This window comes from Hemitrygon akajei, chromosome 14, assembly GCF_048418815.1.
Source record: "Hemitrygon akajei chromosome 14, sHemAka1.3, whole genome shotgun sequence".
Taxonomy (NCBI): Eukaryota; Metazoa; Chordata; class Chondrichthyes; order Myliobatiformes; family Dasyatidae; genus Hemitrygon; species Hemitrygon akajei.
The window spans coordinates 14,805,406-14,833,114 of record NC_133137.1 but is presented as its reverse complement, the minus strand read 5'-3'; the positions used below and the strand labels follow the sequence as shown (position 1 = coordinate 14,833,114).

Sequence of the window (27,709 nt, the reverse complement as noted above, 5' to 3'; positions counted from 1 at the left end):
GTTTGTGTAAACAGCATTAGTGAAGAAAACAATGATTTGCAAAACATTTTTTTGGAACTTTCTCTCTCCATCAGGTGCTCTTCACTTCCTTTTTCCTTTCCCCTTTTTCTTTTTCTTCTTTAATGATTTCATCAATTGGCGGACTTTGTAACCTTTCCAGAATGCCTGGATGATAACAGCTGCTCTTCCCATAAAGTACATTTGCTCCTCTTTGGCCTTCTTTTCCTCTGCTTTTCTCTTTCTCTCTTCTACAATCTGAATATATTCTGACTCAAGTAATTCAATCTTTTGTTCTAACTCAAGGAGCAGAACACCTTCATCTTTGTTGATTTTAACAAGCTGTTCATATTCATCCTGGAAGAACATAATTTTAATACATTTTGATAACCTATTCATTATTAGTATTGCATTCAACATTGATTTGTTTTCTAAATATAATACTTTATTGACATTTTATGTGATTATTTTCCTCTGGTTGCAATCTCTTGAACCATCTTTAAGGAATGTCCTCTATGAGTCCTTGTAAGTTTCAAATTTAAACTCCGGCTCATTTTGATTATCTGAGATCTTTAATGGATATCTCACCAACTTTCATATAAAAATGGATCAATCTCTCTACAATTCCTTCTGTAATACAAGGTTTTCAGAGGAACACGATTTTGAAAATGTTTCCCCAAGGTCAGCATCACATTAATTTGTTTCGCAGACAAACTTAGTTTCTTTTTCAGTAATTATTTCCTGTTATGGCAGAGGTTCGTTGAAAGATAAATGCTTTAAGGACGTTCATGCAAGGTCAGTGAAAATTCCTACTATCCTGCATTTACCAGAATTGAGTATAGTGAGAGAACTGCCAAAGCAAAATTCCCAAATGCTTATTGTTTTGCTTGCTTTTTTTTTCACATACAAGGCTGACCCCTGAATGATTTTGATTGATGGACTTTGTAACCTTTCCAGAATGGCTGGACAGTAACATCTACTTTTTCTAGCTGGAATATTTACTCCACTCTGGCTGTCTTTTCCTCTGCTTTTCTTTTTCTGTCTTCTACAATCTGAATATATTCCAATTCAAATGATTTTATCTTATGTTTCCAGTGCTGGAACTGGATCCCCCACTCAGTAAAGATATTCCATCTGTAATAGCAGCACATCACAACCTATCTTTAAAATTAAAGTATATTGACTTAATGTTGCATTTTGAACTCAAAATGTGAAGTAATACATTTTTTGAAATTGATATCAACCTAGAACATACACAGTGACTGACATATGCTTCAGAACTGAGAGACCCCAAGTATAAATACATACGGTAGTTGTCTAAAAGTGGCAACGTAGTTAGGGTGGTGAAGAAGCTTATGATATGCTAGCCTTTATCAATGAGTATAAGAGTTGGGACGTCATGTTACAGATGTATAAGATGTTGATGAAGCAGTACAGGGAAGTATTGGATGCACTTATGGTTGCCTTATTATAGGAAGGCTGTGACTAAGCTAGACAGGGTGCAGAGAAGGTTCACTGGACTGGAATATTGAACTGAAGGGCTTGAACTGTAAGTAAAGTGTATAGGCTGGGAATGCTTCCCCTGGAATGGAGGCATCTGAGAGGTGATGTTATTAGAGGATTATAAATTCATGAGGAGCATTGAAAAGATGGATGGTTGCAGTCCTTTTTTTCCCATCATAGGGCAGTCTGAAGCTATTTAAGCTGAGTGTGAAAAAAATTAAGAAAGACCTGAAGGAGCACCTTTTTCACACAGCAGGTGATGGGTATATGGATCAAGATGCCAGAGGAAGTGGTAACAGTGGGTACAATGAAAATGTTTAAAAGATATTTGAATAGGTACCTGGCTGAGGCACATTTGAAGGGATATAAGCCAAACACAGCTCAGATGATGAGTTAGGCAGACATCCTAGTTCCATGCTGTATGACTCTATAACTCAATTTAGTGCTCCCAATTACGGATCATAGGCATTGCTGGTAAGGCTGGCATTTATTATTCAGCCCAATTCCCTTGAAGCTTCACAATTTCTGTACAAATATAAATAAGAACAGTTCTTTGGAATCTCTAGTGATTTTTGCCAAATAACATACCTGTTTTTCTTGTATGTCAGCATCATATTTCTGGATCCAGTTTTCAATCTCTGTTTCAGTTTTGAACTTGCGCTGGAATATGTTATAAGGATGAAATATCAGATTCTAGCAACAATTTAAATCAATCCTCACAGCAAAAGAGGACTTACCATTAAATCTAGAAATTAATTGTAAACTACTACCAGCAATTAATACTAAATACTTATTTTATAAATTAACTGGAAAATCCCCAGTGGATAGACTGTAGATAAAATGCAATTTTCCTGATTGATGTAACTACAGTAAGTTAAACAATCAGCTTTGATTCTCATAAACAAATTTAAAATAGTGTCAGTCATCACATAGTTCTTAATTTGCTATCATATTGGCAGAGATAGAAATTAATTGATTCCTGGGATGGCAGGACTTTCATATAAAGAAAGACTGGATCGACTAGGCTTATACTCACTGGAATTTAGAAGATCGAGGGGGGATCTTATTGAAACGTATAAAATTCTAAAGGGATTGGACAGGCTAGATGCAGGAAGATTGTTTCCGATGTTGGGGAAGTCCAGAATGAGGGGTCACAGTTTAAGGATAAAGGGGAAGCCTTTTAGGACCGAGATGAGGAAAACCTTCTTCACACAGAGAGTGGTGAATCTGTGGAATTCTCTGCCACAGGAAACAGTTGAGGCCGGTTCATTAACTATATTTAAAAGGAAATTAGATATGGCCCTTGTGGTTAAAGGGATCAGGGGGTATGGAAAGAAAGCAGGTACAGGGTTCTGAGTTGGATGATCAGCCACGATCATACTGAATGGCGGTGCAGGCTCAAAGGGCCGAATGGCCTACTCCTGCACCTATTTTCTATGTTTCTAAGATAAGTGTTTATTTTCTTGCTTACCATGACCACTGACCTTTGGAATGCACGTAGTTAAAATGTAAGGTATGTGCATTTGTGAAGAACTATGCATGTATTTAAGAAGTGTTGGAATATTGATAAAAACATTTACATGTGTACAAAGGATAGCAGTTTGCTTTGTATTCTTATTGAGAAAAGAATTCAATGAACATGGGTATATCCTAAACTTATCCAGAATGATACCTATCTTTGGTTTTGCTGGTTCGGTTGGATCTTTGCCAAATGCAGAATATTAAATACTATTTGTTAATTGGCTTAATACTTAATTTGTAGTGTTTGATTACTTTTTGCCTCAGTTTTATTCTAAGCCTAGCCACAAAAGATTTTGTCATATTTCTGGCACATTCAATTTTGTTTCAAGTCTACAACTTCTGAACATTTTCTTCTTTCTTTTTCAGGATTGTAGATATTAATATTTATTTGGTGAAGACATAATATAGAAATACATTCAGAGTTGCAGGACTTATCACCATTGTTAAGAATTCATGTTATACTGTACATTTGCATATTTTTGTGTCCTTTTTGTGATAATCTTGCTTCCCCTCTTAGTCATAAACAACAATTTTCTTTTAAGACTTAATTAGGTCAAGACTTATGAGACTTTAGTTTTCGTGTCAGGTGTTATTAAACTACAGGGAGCATTACAGTAATTAACAAATCACAACCAGGAACAGGGATTTTGGATCATCCTCCATTCACCAGTATTTGTACTAGAAAAATGGTATCAGATATTTTTGCAGACCTAGGTGACTTCTTCCAGTTCACCCGCAAAACAGCTTATTCTTCTTTTATCACATCTTTCATTTCTTTTCAAGGTGGCTGGGGCGCTGTTGGAATCCTTGATCTACAGCTGCAGCTCACACTACGGTTCTCCATGAGTACTATGCGAGGCTGGCATTTCGACATCTCCAGGAGTGGCCTGGAAGACATGCACCTTAGGATGACCAATATCGCCGACTGAAGCATCGTGGGGGAGTGAAACGTCGAGACAGCAGGCAGTGTATGCTGCTGTTCGGAAGAAGGCCCTGGTAGTTGAGCGATCCTCTCTCTCTCTCTTTGATGGTGAGTGAGAGCCTGTCCATCCTCGAGTCAGGAGACTCAGAAAAGCAATGTGGAAGACTGTAACATCGAAACAGCGAGTGGTTGGTCTCCCGCTCTTGTTGTTGCAAGAGTGATCTTGCTAGTGAGAGAGAGCCTGTCTGAGATACCAAAGTGTTGGGATGGACTATGGGTTTTGATGGACTCTAGATCAAGGTCTCTTTGGGGGTTTTTGCTATTGCTTGCGTATTGGGGGGAGGAGATCAGTGCTTTCACTGGGGCAAGTTGGGGGAGGGGCAGAGTCAATGCTTTTGCTGCTGCTTGTGTGTGGGAGGAGGGAGGGGGCTTCGGTGTACTAATGTTTTCTGTCATTCATTCTTTGATGTTTTTACTGTTCTGTGGATGTCTGCAAAGAATAAGAATTTCACAATGTACACTGTATACATTCTCTGATATTAAATTTTACCATTGAAATCAGGGCAATATGAAGTTTAAATGTAACTTCTCAATATAGAGTTCAGTGTTCACCTACTCAACCAAATCCAATCTAATTTATATATTTTTTAAACTTGGTTAATTTATTTCTGACCAACAGAAATAATTGTGCATTTTCACAAGAAATGCAGCACATATTATGTTCTTTTGCAACTTAATAGATAATGAAAAAATGAAATATCAGGCTATTACTAGAATATGTATATGTACCCTTCTTAATGCTTGCTCAGATGATCTGTGCTCTGTAATCAAATTGTTCAGCTGGGTTCGAAGCTGAGATATTTCTTCCTGCAACTTGACCACTCTCCCTTCTGAATCTTTCTGATCAGCTTGTTGCTGTTTTTCCGCATCTTGCTTAACTTGACGAATGTAATCTTCTGAGAATAAGTCAAGTTGAAGCAGGTTGTTTTTAAGTTTTCGAATTATCTCGTTCTTCTTCAACATCTGGTAATAGAATGTATATTTGATGTTAAGATATTGTTACTGATATATATTAAGTAGGATTTGTTTTAAATATACTACTTGTCTATATCAACACGGCTACTTCAAACATAGAACAGTACTGTACAGGAATAGGCCTTTTGGTCCATAATGTTGTGCCAAACTAATTAAGCTAATGATACCTAATTAAACTAATCCCTTCTGCCTGCACATGGTCTATATCATTCCATTCTCTATATATTCATGTGCCTATCTAAGAGCCAGTCTGCGTATATTATAATTATGCAGTCTGATATTAGTCCCCCAGTTTCTCTTGCACTATGATTAAGAGAATCAGTTTTCATATTTAGGTACCGTGTTGGTAATTGCAAATTTAGCTGCTGCAGAAGGAACACTTGAGTAATCTATGTCCTTTTTACCTTAAATCTTGTTTCTTACTCAAATAGCTAAAGCTGAAGTAATCCTTATAAAAGTCACTGGTGCCTTAAATAGAATGGATTTAAGATGTTTCATTTACCTGATTTTTCTCCTATTACTACCTTTCTGAAGGCAAACTCTTATCCAATGAAAGAGTGGAAGATGAGTGGCAATTCAAAAGATTAAAGTAGGTTTAGAGTGCACACATGCAAATCCAGGAAGTCATATATAACTGTTGTATTGCATGCATTATCAGCCACATACAATTATGATATCATGGCAGTAACACGTGATATGACCTTAATAAAGGCATGTGTTATGGGGCAGCAGACTAGGTTAAACCAAATAACTCTTCCGAAGAGCTGACTGAGGCATAATATGTTGAATACTCCCCTGCTGTGCTGCATCACTGATTCTATAATAAAAAAGAGCCACATTCTTGTTGCTTGTGAGTATATTTCACAAAGTTCTGAACAAGTGTGGGATAGCAAAAATGAATCCAATAGCTATAACAGCACCAAAGCACACTGGGTTACTTAATAAAAAACAAAGAACTTGAATTTATATTCAGTGGGTTTGCTTTGGTAACAATATCAATGCTTTTTTGAAAAGGGAGAATGTGATTTGAAAGTAACATCCCTAATTCCTCTCTATAGTTGCAGCAGTCTGGGATGAATGATGCCCAGTGCAGATTAAGTTCTGCTGTCTTCATTGATAGTACAGAAAAATGGGTTGTTGATCAGATGGTTCCTAGATTGAGATGCTTTTATTGCTTTACTTTGTACATGTTTGGAATTATACCGAACTAGTGATTTATCATCCTCTACTACATTAACTTCTTTTTTAAGATATTTCTTAAAAATATGTCATTGCATGAAATTGAATTTAGTTTGAGAGTTGTTATGGATGAACATCTGATGTCATTCAAGGAGATTCTGTATGCATAATACAGCAACAGTTTATTTTCTACTAAGCCATTGATTTAATACAGCTTCTCTATATGCTACATTGAATGAGGCAGTTTCAAACTGTTCCCACAAGTCAATATGAATCAGTAGTAGTTATTGCTCTCTAATGAGGCTGAAACCATTACAAAATTAGAAATAAGGTACCAAGGTATGAATATGCTGTATCCTGTTTAAATATTCTGAAACAAAATATAAATTTACATGAATCCTAACAATGTACATTTCTATAAGAAAGCCAAAAATATCCGCAGAAGTCCAATCTAGCTCAGTGATTTTTTTTTTGCTTCTCAGAGTATAACGATAAGTAATATTAATTTGCACAAGCTTACTTTCTGAATCTTAGTAGTTTCCCAAATGTCTCATGATGGGAGGTGGTGTTTAAGATCATTTTTACTGTGGATTGTTAATAATCTTGTACAAGACACAAAACAAAAATCCATTCTTTAACCAAATTTGACTGACATATCTATCAGCTTGTTTTGATATGTACTTCTTTGATTTCTGTGGATTTTTCACCACCAGTTGAAAGTTAGTGGTGGCTGGAGGCAGGAATACAATCAGCTGGAAGCATCAAGTGAATTTTCTGTAAATGAAGGGTCTGCCGAAGTGAGACGCCATACATGTTGAATATTTCAGTAACTGTGTCCAATTATTTTGATAAAGATTACATCACACTATTCTGAACACAAGGTCACATAATCTTGTGAACCAAGCCACACTGCCTATATCAAATTTGGCCCACCTTTAATGACCAATTGAAAATATGGTAAAGATAATGATGTTGTGCTACTATGGTTTTGAGTATGAATTTTGCACTTGCAAATATAATTCATTGTATCATTATTATTATTATTTTAAGAAAGGCAACATAACCACTTAAGGGAATGATTAACCACTAAACAAAGCAGGCAGCTGCAAAAGATCAAAACTAACGCAAACAAGACAATTTTCAACTTTATTCCCTAAGCTTTTTCTCCTCCTTCCCACACTATTTCACCCTTATAAATAGCCACTCTCATTCAGAGAGTAATATTTAATTAGGAAAGACAGGATGTACTTTCAATATCTGCCAACCAAACCTCAGCTATATTCTGTTAATAATGCTAGTCTTAATAACAGTTAGGCAAGAATAATGAAATGTTGTGCAAATCATGTAAAAGTTGCCATTTTAACCTTTTTGCACAATGTAAAATATCTATAATGTATTAATATTCATAAATCTATATTTTAGCTAAAAGGTATCAAACTGAATGCCTATTTTGGAAAGGTTTCATACTTGGCATTATAATTTGTTATAAAGGCCTGGTGTACAAGTTCCTGGATGCATTTGAAAATCTACTTTTAATTAATCTGTTGAATTATACATAGCCACTTAAAATCAATACTTCTCAAAGTCTAATCCCTTGTCTCTGTCATGAGAGGTGGAAATTGGTAAAGCTGGCCAACAGGGCTCTGGTGAAGCTGTATATGCAAATCCCCTATACAATGGATAAAATAGATTACAGAAACATTGATGAATTCCACAGGGAAATCATTGGTGGCCAATGCTCCACTGGGACCTAAAGACGCAAGAAGAAGCAGGCCACTTATAAACAATACCGTTGTTTGAGGTAGGGTAAGATATCAGGTTAATAATAGGCATAAGGATTACCTCATTTTCTTTATCTTGGATGGCTGCTGCCAGTTCTGCCTCCAAAGTGGCAATAATTTCTACGTTTTGCTTATCTTGCAAAATGATGTTTTCCACAAACTCAGACTTTTGTTCATCTTCCATGGGTGATACCAAAAGTTTTCCAAACACCAAGTCTTTCAGCTTCATAAGTGCCAGAATGAGACTTACACAAGGTGGTTTCCGAGCTTTACATTCCATTTGAATGACTTGACATGCTGAAGGATTTCCCTGTAAGAGCCGGAGGATGCTTTTAACTGAGCTACCAAGGGCCTGCTTAAGGAGTTTGACATCATTTACTCTCTCCTCTTTGGTTTTTACTTTGTGCTTTCCATCTTGATTTTCCTCTTCAGGAGACTCTTCCTCATTCAATTTACTAACAGCAAAATGCAGGTGTTGCTCTATTCTAACATATTCCCTGAAAGCACATGTTAATTCTAAACCGATAGCAACACTGAATCTGCTGAGGTTGTAGGCAATGTGGGGAAGCAAAGTAACTCTTTCCAAGTTCTCAATGGTCTTTTTAAGTACTGAAATAATTCTTTCTGCTTCAATTGATGCAAGCTTTCTTCTGAATGGTTCTAAGATTTGCAGAGCATTTGCTTTGGGACTCATTCTTTGGGTGATCAGATCATAATCAATCATTCTTCTGCTAAAAGTCTCAACGTTCGTGGAATCTTTCTGATGTTGTTCTATGGCTTCAGTTGCCATTGTTTCTTTCTTCAGGAAGTATTGCTCTTGAGATCTTTAGATCTTCAATGGGTTATATTGCTGAAACACAAAAAATATTTTCTAAATATTGAAGCAGCACTTTTATCAAAATCTGTCCTTGGAACCATTGAGAGACAAATTATGGAGTGAAATTATTCAACTGTGATTCAGCTACAGCAGTCAAAAATTACATCCAATGTCTACACTCATTTAATGTGATAAAATCAAAATGTTTACTTTCTAAAGAAGAGAGTTTAAACAAAGTCACACTTAAAACACATTTAAGCTGCAGATGTTAATAGTTGAAGTTTACTGTGGCCACAACAGGAAATTTCAGTTCACAACCTTAGGGATCTTTCTGACTACCAATACCACTATTACCATTCACTAGCAAACCAAAACCTTTGTGCTTACAAAATGCAAAAATCCAGGACTTTGGGGGCTGGCTGTATCAGAACCAATGAGACTGATGCTTTGGTCATTTAATCGTTTACATGGATGATCTTTCCATATCTGTCTAACTATTGTCTCCTTTTGCCTGTATGATCATTGTTTCTGTCATTTAAGCAGCTCAAAACTTCAATCTAGTAGAGCCCTTGCTTTCTCTTTTTGGCCGTGTCTGTTTGAATTTGTTCATCTTCAACATCTTCCAATTCTGATAAAAACTCTTGAATGTTAACCCTACTTATATCTTGCTACATAACATATGCTGCCTGGCTGTTTGAGTGTTTCCAGAATTTTGTTTTTATTTTAGATTTCACTATCGGCAGCATTTTGATCTTCATTGATTTCTTTCACATTTATTTTCCCTTCATAACCTCACTTTTTTTCCACATGGTGAAAGAAGCATTTATATAAGATAATCACAATCTACACAGCACAAAACACTACACAGCAGTAAGAAGTTCTGTTTATGAAGAAAATATGCTAATAATCAGAGGTTTTGTTGAGTAATATAGTATTAGATTCAAGATTCAAAAACTTCATTGTCATTTTAACCATACATCAGCTCTGCAAGGCAGAATGAGACAGCGTTTCCCAGGAGCAGTGCAATCATAACATAACAAACGCAACACTAAATAATAAACATAACAATAAATAGTAAAACACAACAGCCACATGTCAGTTAAAAACAAGTTATGTGTATTAATTAAGAGCATTGGTTCAGTGAAAGGGCAGCGCAGTTGAATAGCTACTTCAGAGCACCACAAACTCAGTTTGCACTTCACCTGTCTGATTGTTTCCTCCAGATTCCTCCCTTATCCCAAAAGCATATGGGTTGGTTGGTTAATTGGCTACTGAAAACTGATTAATGTAAGATTAGTGTAATGTAAGTGGATAGTTAATGATCAGCATGGGCTTAATAGGCCAAAGGACTTGGTTCTGTGCCACATCTCTCTATAATTCAAGGGTTCCTAACCTTTTCTTATGCCATGGACCCCTATCATTAACTGAGGGATCCACTGACCCCAGGTTGGGAACTTCTGCTATAGATCTAGAAACAATGATAAAAGTTGCGTTTCCAAAGGGGATCATTTACATCCACTTGAATGAGCTGGTAGCTTGACATTACATCCAAAAAAGGGATATTGATTAGTTTAACATTTTCTTTGAGCACAGCATTAGAATTTAAGGTTCAAGGTACATTTCTTATCAAAGTATGTAGGCAGTATACAACTCTGAAATTTGCCTTTGTTTAAAAAGTAAAATTTACTTTTAGAATTCACACTCATGGAGTGAAATTTAAACTCACAACCTTCTGAATTAGAGAAAGAGTGTTACCATTGGGCTGTAGTTGACACAACAGATCAGGGTACCAGCAGGAAATATGCAAGGACTGTAACAAATGATTGCAGAAACATGCAAAAGCAGAGGAGTGTCTTAAATACCTGCATCTACAAAGAAAACATATGTTTTATATCATATTTTATCAAATGCTACTGATCTCATAATAGTTGTTATAAAAAGATATTATTTGAAATAATTGATAAAATGAACAAGAATAACTTGCTCTATTGAATTACAATTATAAAAATATGTTAGTTATATAAAAACTAAAATCAACATTTTTATGATTATTCCTCTTTCTCTATAAACTCAAGGTGGTCTGAAATTATTGTTTGAATCCTAACTGGCTTCCTCCATTTCTTACTGAACCAGGAATTCGACTAATGCACTGTCAGAAACGAGCCACGCTCCCGAATAATGGCTTCAAGACAAATTCAAGGAAACAAAGTTTATTAACAGTTCTGCAGAGCTGGGCCCCCTCAGAGAAGAGAACCCTGAACCTTACAGGGCAGCAGATTTTATCCTTCTTCCTTACCCCTCCCCTCCCTGACTCGGGAGGTACACAGTGTTTTCCCATTCCATATTTGGAGTTGTTTTTTTTTTACACATTTCTGTAAAACAATAGTCCATATCTCAGGACTTCAATGATTCCACAAACAGTTAATCTTGTCAGGGCTTCTGCATTCATAATTAAATCACATTTGTTTACTGACTTTAACCCAGACATAATTAAATCACATTTGTCCTCTGACTTTAACCCAGACCTCTTTCAGAAACGCACATCTTAATTTTGAATCTCACATGCACCAATTTTAAAATTCTCATTTATCCATGGAAAGTATTCAGTTCTCTGCTTTCCTCCAATTCTAGTCCTTGAATTTCAAAATTCCAACAACGGAGATCGTGTTTTCACTGGGCTGCAAGCACGAGATGTCCCTCCCTAAACTATTCTATCTTTCTATCCTTTCAGCTATTCCCTAAAATTATATCTTTATTAATATCTCCTTATGTGATTTAAGGTCAAATTCCATCAAATTGTTTCAGTGTGGTATTTTAAATGCACAAAATAAATGTAAGTTTGGTGTTTGGTAAATGGGACATATTCCGACTGAAATAATGTAAAAACCATAACTTGATGTATTCATTTTGAAAAAAAATGTCAATTGCGTTTGTTTAGAACGTAATGTAACAAAAATATACACAGAATTTTGCAGTTTACTGCGTTTCCAATATTTCTCTATTTAGCTCCTTTACAAGGATAATGTTTGTTGGTTAGCCAAATAACCCTCCCTATTGACATCTCAATCATACAAAACATGGTTGAATTGTATTTAAATAGCGTCCTTGATGATTTCAGAACCTCCCAAACTGCTTTAACAACCAATTATTCTTTTAAGATGCAGTCGTTTCTACACTTGACCAACTTGCTACTACAGCCAGCGATAATCACCCAAAAAAATACTTTAACGACGACGACAGCCTTACATTTTTCTCAGAGCACGCGTTAAGAGAACCGTTGCTCCCACAGACACCTCATAAGCTCCTCAGTTGGAGAAAACACAAATCTGCGCCACTCGGCAGACCGGCTACTTGATCTCTCCACCCCCAGTGTTCAGCCTGGTTCCGGTCCTTTACTCTTTACATGTTAGGAAGCTCGAAATCCGGAGAAAGCACAACCGGTGCTTCTGTTTGCTAAATGCGCTTCTTCCGTTGCTAAGAGACGTGTGACCTTTCCCCTCTGACCCCATGGCCCCCGCCTTGGCTTTTCAGCCGCGCGTTCGGGACGGAGGAAAAGACGAGCACGGGAAGCATACCGCGACCAAACGTGATGGTCTCTGCGCTTTGATTGACGTTCCTTCGCGGCGGCCTCGCCCAGCCTGCTGACAGTTTCAACCAATCGGCAGTCCGGAGCGAGGAAAGGACCCACCCTCCATCTGCAGCGTGAAGTTGGGTTGAGCGGCGTGAGAGGAGGCTGCGACGAGCTAGCGATGGCGCTGCCTGTCGATGATGACGTCCCTTTAATCTTGACAGACGACAACTCGGGGCTGAGCGCCGACTCTATCAGAGACGATATCCCCAACGAAAGTAGGAAATGTGATCGCTTATACTTTTAATGTCCGAATCTTAAGCGGCGCAACTTTGGGTTGTCCCCGAGCAGCCGGTGCACCCTGAGCTGTGCGGGGAAGCCGAGATATGTTTACATCTCATTGAAAGCAGTGCTCTGTCACGCTGCTCGCTGTGATGGTGCGAAAACTTGCGACCATCTGCCTCATCGTAAGAGGTTAGCAAATAAAAGCAGCATCTGGTCAGCCAGCTTCTGTGGAGAGAGGGTTAGAGGTACAGGTCCCTGGCTTTCGCTGGATCTGATGATGCCGAGCCAGTGAGTGGAAGAGTTGAAGATGCACTTTTATGAAACCCAGAGCGATATTTGGGAGCGTTGCTGTGCATCAGCGTATTAAGGGACTATGTAGTCCATCCACCTTGTAAAAGAAATGTCCATTTAAACCACGAACCTTATATCAGCATAATAAGACATTGTGTGAGGTTATCGATTTCAGTAGAAAACAAATGATGAGTCTTAAGGGAAAGTTTAGAAAATGTTAGTGTTCAGAAGACATTTGTGTCTCTTGTGCAGCAGTTATTGAATGTTGACATACAAGTGCAGCAGGCAATCGGGAAAGTAAATGATTATTATATAAAGGACATAGGCTGATTCACGAGATTGGTTCATGGGATGGCTGGTCTCTCAATGAAGAGGCCTCTATTCTCAAGAAGTTAGAAGTTACTGCGTTGAAATTCTTAGAGATTTTGATAGGGTACATATAGAGTGGATGTTTCCTGTGGCCAAGGAGTCAAGAACTATTCAAAAGATTTAAGACTGAACTAAGACTATTTAAGACTGAAACGAGAAGAAATTTCTTCACTCAGAGGACAGTGAGGCCCAGTCAATCTAACTCTTTTCTGTTATTAATAGATGGGGTGAGGTTTTATTGTGTCTCATTGATCTTTTTGTTCCTGCCTGTCATCCCTGTTCTTTCACTTTCTGAAGTAATTTTCTATTAATCATTAGCTCTCATAGATTAAAGAACAATTGCATAACTATTTTTAAAAGAAGTAAATTTTACTTCTGAGAAAATGCTCAGTAAGTGTTTACATTGAGTAGCAATCTGACTTGAGTCTGAACAGACAACTGACAAAGTGAAATGTTGAAAAAAAAATAAGGTGGAGAAAGAGTCTGTTTTTTTCACGCTAGCTCTTTGCTAAAACTTTTCCAAACCAGTCCCACAGATTCGCACACTCCTAATTGCTTTGAATGTTTTATTCTGATTTGTCCGCATGAATTGCAGTCTTTGCTAGCCACTCCCTGGTGATAAAATCTGACTCAGAATCAGGTTTATCATTACTGTCATATGTGACATGAAATATGTTGCTTTGTTTTGCAGCAGCAAGCAAACACGAAACATTAAATTATAATTGTTATGAAGTATCAAAATAAGCTTAAAAAAGAATATTGAAATATGTTCATGGACTATTGAGAAATATGATGGCAGAGAGGAAGAGGCTGTTTCTGAACCATTAAGCATTGATCTTCAGGCTCCTGTATCTCCTCCCTGATTGTAGTAACCAGAAGAAAGCATGGCCTGAATGGTGAGGGTCATTAAAGATGGATGCCAACTTCTTGATGCACCATCTCTTGATGATGTCCTCCATGGTGAGGAGGGTTATGCACATGATAGAGCTGCCTGAGTCTAGAACCCTCTGCAGTTTCCCTGTGGACTGGAACCTCCTTCTCAGGCTGTGATGTACAAAAACCAAAAGAAAATGACAATATTGCTTTTTGTATTTTTTGAAATGATAACTTTGTTACTGTTTCATCTGATAATTTGGCAGTTGAAACCTTTCATGTAAACTTATTATCTACATGGAAATCCTATTCGTATCTCTATTTCAACTGCAGTTTATTATCTCTGATATTATCTTAGAGAATTTTCAGTTTCTCAGTATTTTTAACATCTTACACTGGCGTTTTTTCTCGTCTTTTCAGGATACTCTTAATTTTTTGTATATTTACATTATTTTTATTTATAAAACTATGAATTTTATTTGCCATTTTGTTAGTTTTATCAGTCTGTAATCAATATTCCAGGGAATTAAGTATTTGTCACTCAGGTATCTCTGACTTACATCCTAAAGTATCTTCCTATTTATGTCTATGTGTTCCTCCCAAGTTATATTCTCACAGCTAACCACATTAAATTGCACCTGCCTGTCATCCCATTCAATTAGCTAAATGTGTCTTTCTGAAAAATAGCACTGATATTTCCATAACAATTTTCATGTAGAAAACAATTATGACACTTCACGAAGATATATTGGATAAAAAGATGGCACCAGGACAAAGCTGAAAGATATTAAAAATAGTAACTAATAGCTTTGTCAAATTAGGTAGAGAAAGGTGGAAAAAAGATGGGACTCTTGAAAACTTAGTTAATGGAAGTTGGAGATGTCAATGTTAGCTTAAAGAAATTCATTCTAACATTGACAAAGAGATTTCTTGATGCAATAGAGATGCAGAATTTTTGGCAAGCTGCTGACTAGAAAAGGTTACAGGATAAGGAGGGACTTTGCCATGAAATGATTGAAATTTTATGTTAGAAAATTTGGAGGGACCTACAGTCATGGAAATTCGGAGTGATGGCATGGCAAAGATTAATACACTGACAACCTGGGGTCATCTGTAATTTTTCTCATAATTTTTTTTAGATTTCCTACTCTGCGTCATCAATATATTTTAATTCTCATATCTAAGTCTACATTGTATCTAGATACTGCAAACAAAAATAAACCCAATGTTATATCAGAAATAAATTGGCAGTCCCTTCTGTGACTGTAAAATGGTACTTTAGAACATGGAATATTATGCTAAATACGAATGAAAGAGCTGGGACTAGTCGTTATATCCTTTATCAGTTTCCCCCTGAGCTTGTGGGCTACATTTTAACCTCCAGCTGTCAATATCGCAACTGATAGAGGCAAACACACCAGTTTCCAACAGTCGACTGTACTTCCTTAGAAGGTTGGCGTCATTCAATGTCTGTAGTGAGATGCTGAAGATGTTCTATAGGTCAGTTGTGGAGAGCGCCCTCTTCTTTGTGGTGGCGTGTTGGGGAGGAAGCATTAAGAAGAGGGACGCCTCACGTCTTAATAAGCTGGTAAGGAAGGCGGGCTCTGTCGTGGGCAAAGTACTGGAGAGTTTAACATCGGTAGCTGAGCGAAGGGCGCTGAGTAGGCTACGGTCAATTATGGATAACTCTGAACATCCTCTACATAGCACCATCCAGAGACAGAGAAGCAGTTTCAGCGACAGGTTACTATCGATGCAATGCTCCTCAGACAGGATGAAGAGGTCAATACTCCCCAATGCCATTAGGCTTTACAATTCTACCGCCAGGACTTAAGAACTTTTTAAAAGCTATTATTAATGCTTTTTGAGATAGTGATTTAGATGTATATCATATTTTTTACTGAGTTAAGTATTGTATGTAATTAGTTTTGCTACAACAAGTGTATGGGACATTGGAAAAAAAAGTTGAATTTCCCCATGGGGATGAATAAAGTATCTATCTATCTATCTATCAATTAAAATTGTGATGGTATAGACGTCCAACTGAAGCCAGAAGTATCTTTCTTTAACTATGCAAATTAGGTTCCCTTGATGATATGAGCACTCAGTTACAAAGTTAACCTGAGGCATGAGCAGAGGACCAGCGTTGGTTTTGCTGCCAAATTAAATCTTCTGGGAGCTGGATTTAGTGTTGGAAGATATAAGAGCTGAGAAATTATATTAAAAAGCTCATTGTTAATATGACCTGCAGGATTTAACTTCTTCAGTCTTGAAGAAGGGTCTCAGCCCGAAACATAACTGGTCATTCCTTTCCATAGATGCTGCCTGATCTGCTTTGTTTCTCCAGCATTTTGTGTGCTTTGCTTTGGATTTCCAGCATCTGCAGACTTTCTTGTTTTCATGATTAAATTTCTGACTGGCACACTCTAAAATCTAGGACTGTGTGCAGAAGGACTCACTAAAGCTTAGTGCAGTCACTGCAAAGAATCTATGGGCAAGGACTCAGTTTAAGGGCTTACTGGCATTGCACATTAATTGGTTGCAATCTGCATTAAAAGCGCATGAACTATTTGCTCAGAGGTTTAGATGAATGATAGTCAGTTATGTGCTAATATTGAGTAATTGGAATAACATAACTTGTGATATAAATGTTTGTTTTTCTTTATATTTATTTTTGGGAACTGGATGCTGCCAGCAAAGCCAGCATTTATGGTCTATTCCTAATTTTCCGTAATAATTGCCAATGAGTGGGAAATTTCAGGATTTAGATCCAGATTCCAGGATTAAATTTTCAAGTCAGGAGGATGTATACTTGGAGGGTAATCTGAAGGTAAAGCTGTTCCCACATCTACAGCCCCTGTCATTCTTGGCAGAGACTGTAGGCTGGCAGAATAGCTCCAGTGAATTTGTAATTAGCATTCACTTCAGCCAGTGTGCCATGGAAGTGGAGAGAATGAGTGTTTCAAGTGGTTGATGGGATATCATTCAAGCAGGCCTCTCTGTTCTGGTACAGAGTTGCTTGTGCTGCACTATTCCAGGCAAGTGCAGAACTTTCCATGGCATTCAAAGTTCAAAGTAAATTTAGAACACAAATTCCTGTTTTGTGCTTGCAGATGGTAGAAACCCAATGGGCTATCAGTAGCCGAGTCACAGTATATTCAGTCTACAACCTGCCCTTATTTATGTTACTGGTCCTGTGGTCTCTGGTTTATGGTGCCCCTCTAGATGTTGATGGAGATTTGCCAATGATTGTGCCATTGAATTTTAAGGGTAGGTGATTCAATTCTCTCTTGTTGCAGATTCCATTGCCTTGCACTTTTGAGAATTCATATGGATCCAGAAGAGGAGAAGGAGAGAGTTAATCACAGTAAATCAAATGTCACGTGCATTAGTGACTGCATATGACTGCAGCCATTGATTTGTTTTCTCTTTGATGCCCAGTGACTTCAGTTGTACCATATGCCTTGATGTCAAATACATTCTTGATGTCAGCGGCAGCCATTCTAGCCTCACTTCTGAAATTCACTTTTTGGTTCCTTGTTTATTCCAAGGATATGTTGACGTCTAAGCTGTGTGCTTCTGGCAAAACTCAAATTTGGCTTCAGTGTCAGAGTTATTGATCAGTTTCTGTCACTGCATAATGCTGTTTGTGATAGTTTCATCACTCAGTAATTTTAGTATATTCATATTTCAGTTTACAGGATAGTCACAGCCCTAGAAAAACTATTTTTGTATCTTTTAAAGGATAAGATTAGTATTTTTGTATTTAAATAGTATCTTACTGATGTTATAATTTTGCAAATTTTATGTCAATTTGTTGTAAGTTTCATCAGATAAACATACAAAAGCAAAACATTTCCTGAATTAAATTCTTAAATATTTTTAGTTGTGCTTGCTATAACTAGCATGATTTTCCTCTTTGTTGGTTAGCTTTATAAATGAAAGTCCATATGTCCTCTATGTATATAAAAAAATGTACATTTTATAAAGGGTGATGATATCTGTTTGTGAAACTCTCATCCTCTCCCATTGTTTATCTGCAGGAGTGATTGATATTGGAGTGACTTTGTTTATGTGATATTAGAAGTTGTGTTGTGTATTTAATAACACAAGGATAAGCTCAAAGCAACAGCAAACAAATTGTAATCAGCTCAGCAAAACTGTGGAGAAATCATACCTTTAGTATGATTAATAGCCATTTTTAGATAACAAAACATGTTCTAAATTAAGCATTTCACTGACACCACAATATACAGTATTTTCTAATTCAAAGCACTTTCAATCTTTTATGTTTTTATGTCCCTTTCCTTCCTAATCCCTTCTCTCAATCATCCTGTCACTATCGCTTTCCATGCCTCCCCCAACCGTTAAACAACTTGTGACCTGATATCAGGGTTTCAAAGTTTTAAAGTACATTTATTATCACAGTATGTATACAGTATACAGCCCTGAGATTCGTCCTCCCATAGGCAGCCATGTAACAAAGAAACACTGCGGAATCCATTTGAAGAAAACATTAAACACCCACCACGCAAGGAAAGGAACAAATCACACAAACAGCACAAGCAAGCAAATAACATGCAGAATATTAAACATAAAACCGCAGAATCCCTGATACAGCCTAGGAGTGTCAGCCACCAAGGCAGTTCAGTTTAATGCCGTCAATGAATTGGAATCAGTTTCATTATTACCGGCATGTTTCATGAAATTTGTTAACTTAGCAGCAGCAGTTCAATGCAATACATAATATAGAAGAAGAAGAAAAATAATAATAAATAAATTACAGTATCCATATATTAAATAGATTAAAAATCATGTAAAAAACCAGAAATAATATATATTTAAAAAGTGAGGTAGTGTTCAAGGGTTCAATGTCCATTTAGGAATCGGGTGGCAGAGGGGAAGAAGCTGTTCCTGAATCACTGAGTGTGTGCCTCCAGGCTTCTGTACCTCCTACCTGATGGCAACAGTGAGAAAAGGGCATGTCCTGTGTGCTGGATGTCGTTAATAATGGACGCTGTCTTTCTGAGACACTGCTCCTTGAAGGTGTCCTGGGTACTTCGTAGGCTAGTACCCAAGATGGAGCCGACTAAACTTACAACCCTCTGCAGCTTCTTTTGGTCCTGTGCAGTAGCTTCCCCTACCCCCCATACCAGACAGTGATGCAGCCTGTCAGAACGTTCTGCACGGTACATCTGTGGAAGTTTTTGAGTGTATTTGTTGACATACCAAATCTCTTCAAACTCCTATTGAAGTATAGTCACTGTCTTGCAATGACTGCAGGCCTCAGCCACAGAGCCAGTTTTGGGTGAAACCGCCTTGATCAAATCATGCAAATGGCAAAAAGAAGTAACCAGAAAGACATGGAACATGAATCGCAGAGTTCTCCAAAGATGATTGCACAACCGTGGAACGTGTTCAGTACTGAGGACATTAAATATCAAACTGCAAAGTCCCCTGAAAAAGCCACAAGCCACACCGTCGAGGTGATCGAACCTGCACCCTCTTCCAGCAGCAGCAAGAGAGAGACCGATCAAACACAGGCAGGCGGCACTCACCACCCACTCATCTTACGCTCTCGTCCTCATCGATTTCAGTCTTGCTCACAGCTTTATTCAGCAAGGAGTAATGGGTTCGTGTTCTGCCATTAAGAAATGATGGTCACACACTCCGCCCTCAACCTCGCTAAATTCTCTGGGAGGCAGCAAAAGTGCCAGATTGCTCAGTCGACCCAAAAATACAATAACGAAATGGAACTTACAGGTAGCAATTGATCGCAGAAGAAGCACACTTGAAAGAAGAAGTAGAAGTCATTCTGTGAGCTGCCTGAAGGATGTTACCATTGGTCACGGTGGTCCCTGCCATTACCGTGAAGTCTTACCAATGTCACTCAATATTCCTTTGCATAATAAGATGCTGGAAATAAATATAATGACAGAGCACAAGATTACAAGAAAACTAAGAGTAGGAGTAAACTATCTACCCCTCAGTCCGGCCCTGCAGGCTTCACCTCCTCTTTGGCCAGATGTCCATTGCCCTCGGATCTCTGATCTTTCAAAAATTCATCTATTATTTTAAATACCTTCAGGGCGATAGCTTTCACTACTTTCATGGGCTCATAGATTGTTCGGATATCTGATGGCGTAAGGGAAAAAGCTGTTCCTAAAAACTGAATTGTGTGCCTTCAGCCTCACAAGTGAAAATGAAATTCCAAACACAGACCTATTTATATAGTTCACTTAATGTATTAATATATCCCAAAAATGCTTTCAGGAGCTTAATCTTATGAAAAAAGTGCAGATTGCTTTGGCAGTGTGAAGTATCTACTTGCTTCAAGCAGGCTTCAATCCTACCAGTACCCAATGGGGTAACCTGCCTTAATGACTATTGTCCTGTAGCATTTCATCCACAGTGAAGTCCTTTGAGAGATTGGTCGTGAAGCATATCAACTACTGTCTGAGCAGAGACTTGGAATCTCTTCAATTTGCCTATCCTCCCAACAGGTCAACAGCAGATACCACTCTGGAACAGCTCTGGAACATCTAGATAATGAAGGTGCTTACATAAGGATGCGCTTCATTGACTACAGCTCTGCATTCAATACTATCATCCCCTCAAAACTCATTACTAATCTCCAAGTCCTGGGCCTTGATATCTTCCTGTACAAATGGATCCTCAATTTCCTCACTGCAGACTCTAGTCAGTATGGATTGGCAACAATATCTCCTCCACAATCAACATCAGTACAGGCACACCACTAGGCTGTGTGCTTAGCCCCCTGTTCTACTCGCTTTATACCTATGAATGTGTGGCTAAGTACAGCTCCAGTGCTATATTTAAGTTTGTTGTTAGCCAAATCAAAAATGCTGGCGAATCGATATATAGGAGGGAGAATAAGAATCTGGTTGAATGATATCACAACAATATCTCCTCACTCAACGTCAGCAAAATCAAAGAGCTGATGATTGATTACAGTAGAAAGAAGCCAAAAGTCCATGAGCCAGTCCTCATCAGGGGAGCAGAGGTGGAGGTCAGTAACTTCAAATTCCTTGGCATTACCGTATCAGAGACTCTGCCCTGGAAACGGTGTGCAGGTGCCATCACAAAAAAAAGCATGACAGTACTTCTACTTTCTTTGAAGTTTGTCTAGATTTGGCATGTCACCTGAAATTTTGATGAATCGCTATAGATGCAGAGTTGGAGAGTGCCCTGATATGGAAACACCAGTGCTTAAAAATGCAATGCAGAGCCTCACATTGATTACACTGACAACGCCTTCAAAATTTGCAGTTTCTGCCGTCAAGGACAGGGCAACAGGCACAGTGAATATTATCACCTTGAGATTTCTCTCCAAGACACACACCATCCTGATTTTAAAATACAGATTGTAGCAGTTCCTTTACTGGAAGTTCAACAACCTTTTCAAAGGTAGTTATGAATGTATATTGTCATAGACATTCACTTCCTGAAAATGAATAAATAAAAAGAAAATTCACTTGAAATTGCTAAGCATATATAATTTTATAATCACTATATTCTCTAAATTTCTTCTTTGGTATTAATTAACTTTATGAAGTGTTGCACCTCTTGCCTTAACAGATTAGTTATTGTGAAATTTTTATTTCCTGTTGTTTCATTATAATTTGTGGGTTTTTTTGAACAATGACATTTGTAGGCCTAATGAAAAAAAACATCTCTTTAGTTTCAGGAGGGATAAGATCAGTATGTATTGCAGTTAGTGAAAGGAAGATAACACATCTTTTTAATCAAAGGAAGGTCTCCTGTAACAACGTAGAGGTAAATATCAAAAGCTATTCATTTTGGCAGAGTTATGTGCCTGATATCAAGGGAAGGATGTGTACTGTGCATAACAGTTTTGTTCCTTTTTATCTTTAAGGATGGCAATGTTTAAGCAGCAAGATGCATTTTCTGCAAATTAGTTGCAGATGACCTTTTCTTTGAACATGTTTGCAGTCAATAATTTAGTAAGGATTGTTAGATACATAGATATATCTTTATTGATGCTGTTTTATTGATTCACCAACTCAAACACCCATACCTTAAGAACCATACCGCTTGAAAACAGGCCATTTGATCCACCATATTCATGATGACCGAGGGGACCAATCTCATTATTAATCCAATCTTCCAGCACTTGGCCCATTGCTTTCTGTACCCAAGCATTTACAAATCCATATCTGGACAGTTTTTAAGTGCTGCCAGCAACTTTGCTTCCCCCACTTTCTCAGGCAGTGTTTTCCAGTTATCTCTGGGTGGAAGGCTACCCCTCAGATGCCCTCTAAATCTCTTACCATTTACCCCAAATGTGCCCTCAAGTTTTATCGCTATGTGATATGGAGAATGGTTTCCTACAGTAAGCACTATTAATACCATTCATAATTTTATATACCAGTCATGTCCCTGCTTAACCTCATCCACTCCAGGTAAAACAGACATAGCTTTTGCACTCTTTCCTCATAAATGAACTGCTTCACCTCAGACAGCATCGTGGTGAACCTCATCTGCAGCCTCTCCAGCACTATCTCTTGTGTATTCATCGCCCTGACTAAAGAAGGCCAGCTCTCCATATTCCGCCTTAACCATGTAATCTACCTGCACTGCCACTTTCGAGAACTTATGGACTTGTATATCAAGGTCCCTCTGCTCCTCAAAACTCCCTAGAGCTCTAACATTCACAGTATATGGCCTGTCCTTATTGATACTCCCAAAATATATCTGGATTAAAGTGTATCTGCCATTCTGAGCAACACACACAAAATGCTGGTGGATCTATAGGAAGAAGCACAGTCGACGTTCCGGGCCAAGACCCTTTGTCAGGACTAACTGAAAGGAGAGATAGTAAGAGGTTTGAAAGTGGGAGGGAGAGGGGGAGATCTGAAATGATAGGAGTAGACAGGAGGGGGAGGGATGAAGCTAAGAGCTGGAAAGTTGATTGGCAAAAGGGATACACAGCTGGAGAAGGGAAAGGATCATGGGACAGGAGACTGAGGGAGAAAGAAGTGGGGAGGGGAGCACCAGAGGGAGATGGAGAGCAGGCAAGGAGTGATTGTGAGGGGGCAGAGAGAGAAAAAAGGGAGAGGAAAAAAAGAGGATGATAGATAGATAGATAAATAAATAAATAGATAAATAAAGGATGGGGTAAGAAGGGGAGAAGGGGCATTACCTAGATGGAATATAAGGTGTTGTTCCTCCAACCTGAGTGTGGCCAGGTTGGAGAAACAACACCTTATATTCCATCTGGGGAGCCTCCAGCCTGATGGCATGAACATTGATTTCTCTAACTTCCATTAATGCCCCTTCTCCCCTTCTTACCTCATCCCTTATCTATTTATTTATTTATTATTTTTCTCCCCCTTTTTGTCTTTTCTCTCTTTCTCTCTGCCCCTTTCACAATCAACTCCTTGCCTGCTCTCCATCTCCCTCTGGTGCTCCCCTCCCCCTTCTTTCTCCCTAGGCCTCCCGTGCTGTGATCCTTTCTCTTCTCCAGCTGTGTATCCCTTTTGCCAATCATCTTTCCAGCTCTCAGCTTCACCCCACCCCCCTCCTGTCTTCTATCATTTCGGATCTCCCCCTCCCCCTCCCACTTTCAAATCTCTTACTATCTCTCTTTCAGTTAGTCCTGATGAAGGGTCTTGGTCTGAAACGTCGACTGTACTTCTTCCTATAGATGCTGCCTGGCCTGCTGCGTTCCATCAGCATTTTATGTGTTTTACTTTAATTTCCAGCATCTGCAGATTTCCTCGTGTTTGCCATTTCTGAGCTCATTTCACCCTGTAGCCGAAAATGATTCTTCATACTATCCACTCCATGCCTTTGTGTCATCTGCTGACTTACTGACCAAGCCTCCTGTGTCCACATCCAAATCATTTACATACATCACAAACAGCTAGACTCCCAGTGCCATTCCCTGTGGAACGCTACTAGTCACAGGCATCTAATCCCAAAAATAATGTTCTTGTAACACCCCATCTCCTATTGCTAAGCTTATTTTGGATTCAATTTACCAACTTACCCTGGAATCTATGAACTCTAACCTTTTGCCATGCAGGAACTTGTCAAAGACCGTACTGAAGTCCATGTCAACCACTGTACTCATCAATACACTTTGTTACTTCTTTAAAAAGCTCAATCAGATTGGTAAAATAATACATGCCCTTGACAAAGCCATGCTGGTCTCTGATTTTTCTCTACCTTTCCAAGTGACCACTAATCCTGTTCCTCAGTCTTTTTTTCCAGTAATTTCCCTTCTACTGATAATAGGGTTTCAGGTCTGTAATTATCAGACTCTCCCTGATGGCTTTCTTGAAAGGGTGACCATATTTGTCCTGCAGTAATCTGTTATCTAACTAGTAGCTAAAAAGTTTTTAAAACCTCAGTCATAGCCCAGCAAACTGTTCTCTTGTCTCCCTTAACAGCCAGGGATGAAGGCCAACCAATCCTGATGATTTATCCACCTTTAAGCTCACTAAGACATATGATTTTCCTCTTTATTTGCACTAGTATATCCATTCCTTCTTCACTGAATCTTCCACCTACATTTCTTTTGTGAACACTGATTAAAATGATTAATTTAGCATCCTGCTCTACCTTCCAGCATCATGCACAAATTGGCCATACTGGACCCTACTCATTCCATAGTTATTCTTTTTATGTTAAGATACTTATAAAATATCTTTGGATTTGCCTCAATCTTGTTCTGTAGTGATATTTCATAACTCCTCTTTACCTTCCTAGTTTTCTTTTTAAGCACCCCTTTTCTTTTTATACTTTTGATAATTGGCCCCTCATTAATCCTCTACACTTGCCATATTGTTCCTATTTTCCCCTTATCCAGTCTTCAGTACCCCTCAACAGCCTTGCATTTTTTTACCCTTGGCTTTCACTCTTATAGGGGATATGTAAGCTCACCCTGTTTCTCCTTTGAATGCTTCCCTCTTTGCAGATGTAGACTGAACTCTTAAGTCAATGCTCTCTGTCTGTCTTTACCGGGTTCTGTCTAAAAGCACATACCACCACGCTCAAGGAGGGAACAGTCCCCTGATATGATAAAGTGGATTCTTATCCTTACAAACTACCTCAATATGGCTTTGCACCTTATTCTTTGTTGCACAACACTTTCCCTATAACATTTTATTCAGCATTCTGTTATTCTCTCTTCAATGTACTTTTCCATTGAAATGATCAATATGGATGGCATACAAAACAAAGCTTTTCAATCTACCTTGGTACAGGTCACAATAATAAACCAATTTATCAATTTTAAAGGAATTTGCCCCCAATGTAAGACCTATATTCCTGTCTTTTTATTCCTAACTTTTTCTGTATTCACTTTGAAATGCTGTATATCAAGTTGTAGTTGCTGTCTTCAAAATGCTGTGCCACTGACCTGCTCTCCATTTGACCCAATACATTCCCCAACCAGCATTTTGTGTGTGTTGAATGTTTCTTCCTTGCAGTCTATTTGCTTACCACATCAAAAATCTCCAAATTTTTGCTCCCTCTGAGCTACTTTACACTAAGGAAATCCTCGTGGAATATTTGGGGAATTGAAATCCTGTGGTACAAAATCCAATATCTATTACATCGCTCTGAATCAGCTATGTATCTGTTTCTCCAAGTGACTGTTAGGAGGTCTGTGATGTACTCTTAGCAAAGTGATAATATCATTTTTGTTCTTAATCTCCAATCACATGACCCCAGTTGAGGAACCTTCAAGGATATCTTCCCTCAATACTGCAATCCTTGACTAACAGTGCAACACCATCTCTTCTTTTGCAACACCTCTGCCTTGTCTGAAAACTCTGTACTCTGCTTTACTGCATTGCCTTGTCTCAGTAAAGGCAACAATATTGTAGTCCTATGTGTTAATTAAGGTTTGGAGTTTATCCACTTTATTTGTTAGATTCCTTATTTTAAAATAAATGTAATATAGCTTTGATTTTTGCTGATGTGTATTCACCTGCCTACTTTGCCTATTACATTTATCCTTCTTATCATTCTATTTGTACATTCACTAGCCCATGGCACTGAAAGCAGTCCAGAAATGACAGCTTTTGAGGTCTTGCTCTTTAAATGGCTCGTTAGCTCCCTAAATTCCTGTGCAAGACCTCATCCTCCCAAACCCCCCCCCCCCCATGACTTAGGTACCAACATACATCACAACCACTGACTCTTCACCCTCCTCCTTCAGAATGTCCAGAAGGCACACAGAGTCATCCTTGACCCAAGCACAAGGAAGCAGTAGGCCTTCTTGGATTTTGCTCCTTCATTCCAAGCTCCTGGTTTCTGAAATCCTAGTATTGTGATGGTTTTGTGTTTGTTGACCACAAAGTTCTGAATGCAAACAAAGACCTACCAGATATAAATAACCATTGATATCTTACCAGATTTAAGTGAGTTCTCTCACTAAAGGGAGATTATACTGTAACTATCCAATCTGTAACTGTCCAATCTTTAAAGACTAATTTACTTCTCTGTTTATTCTCCATGGCAAATTTAGTTGCCAATACCCACTATTCAACTGGTGGGTCCCCTCTCCCTACCAAGGAGAAAATACTTCCAGTTAATAGTTTAAAACACAGTTCATTTATTTTCAATGACAGTTAAATCCAACAACACTTTTAAACCACATTTAAAACTCACAGAGGATTTCTATCTTAAACACAAACCATTTCCAAAATACAAAGCACAGTGGACAAAGGATTTCAAAACACAGGTTCAATTCCTATATATAACCTAAAAAGACGTATCCGTGAGTTGCAGATGTAAGAATTATCTGTCTTAGAAATCAAAGACAGAGGAATGGTCTCTAGTTCACCCCAGTGTTTCTTTCTTATTTCTTGATATTTCTTATCCCATTTTCAGATAAGCCTGAACTGTTCTCTACATTTATACCCTTTTTCTAACACTTGGGTGACTTCACACATGTATGTTATTTCCTTAGATGTTCTTTTAACACAAAAGATCTAAAAGCATTTTTAATCTCATTATGGTTAGGGTTAATGCTATAAAGCTATCTTCCTTGAGTTCACAAAATTCCCAACATTAATAGATTAGTTATTGATGTGGTAAATGTTTGTTTCCATCTGGTCTGCAAGGTTCCTTGAACTAAGCAACTTAGTCAGCATTGTCTGTTTTGAAAAGCTAAATCAAACATTATTCAGCAGTAATAAGCCAGGTGAGGTTACTGCAAAGAGTCTTCAAAGCAGCTCTATAAACAATACTTTGGTTTAACTTCAAACTGATTACAGTTTGACATTTACATTTTGAGAAGTAAAGACTGATTCCCATTTATGACCAGAAACTAAGCAAACTGTTAGTTGGAAGTTTACTTACAAGTGTTTCATTATACAAATGCAGCTGCTGTGTTAAGAAAGCGCGATTTGCAAACAACCAATGAGCCAAGGAAGTAAATATCCATCATAGTTTTTCTTAGCAAAAGGTTAACAAACTGGAAGTCTGCAGTAGTACTTGTGGATAGGAATAATCAATTTGTTTTTCTCATTTGCAAAACCTAGTTTGTATATTTCAGTCATATTATTTCAGGT

The 27,709-nt window shown here is 38.1% G+C and overlaps 2 protein-coding genes across 3 annotated transcripts in view; one reads left to right on the top strand and one right to left on the bottom strand.

The window, feature by feature from the left end:
• Nucleotides 1-56: 56 nt before the first annotated feature.
• iqcd (IQ motif containing D) lies at nucleotides 57-12,342 on the bottom strand. Its single transcript, XM_073065496.1, has 5 exons — nucleotides 12,002-12,342; nucleotides 8,000-8,788; nucleotides 4,733-4,966; nucleotides 2,089-2,160; nucleotides 57-354 (listed from the first exon to the last, which is right to left on the bottom strand). Exons 2-5 carry the CDS (start codon nucleotides 8,726-8,728, stop codon nucleotides 82-84), a joined length of 1,308 nt encoding a protein of 435 aa, XP_072921597.1. The 5' UTR covers nucleotides 8,729-8,788; nucleotides 12,002-12,342; the 3' UTR covers nucleotides 57-81.
• A 107-nt stretch (nucleotides 12,343-12,449) lies between these two features.
• The window catches only part of tpcn1 (two pore segment channel 1), an 87,943-nt gene continuing 72,683 nt past the window's right edge, over nucleotides 12,450-27,709 (top strand). For both annotated transcript variants that reach the window (XM_073065490.1, XM_073065491.1), the window contains exon 1: nucleotides 12,450-12,601. In XM_073065490.1, the coding sequence (XP_072921591.1) occupies nucleotides 12,505-12,601 (97 nt within the window). In that variant the 5' untranslated portion in view covers nucleotides 12,450-12,504. The remainder of the gene's footprint in view (nucleotides 12,602-27,709) is intronic.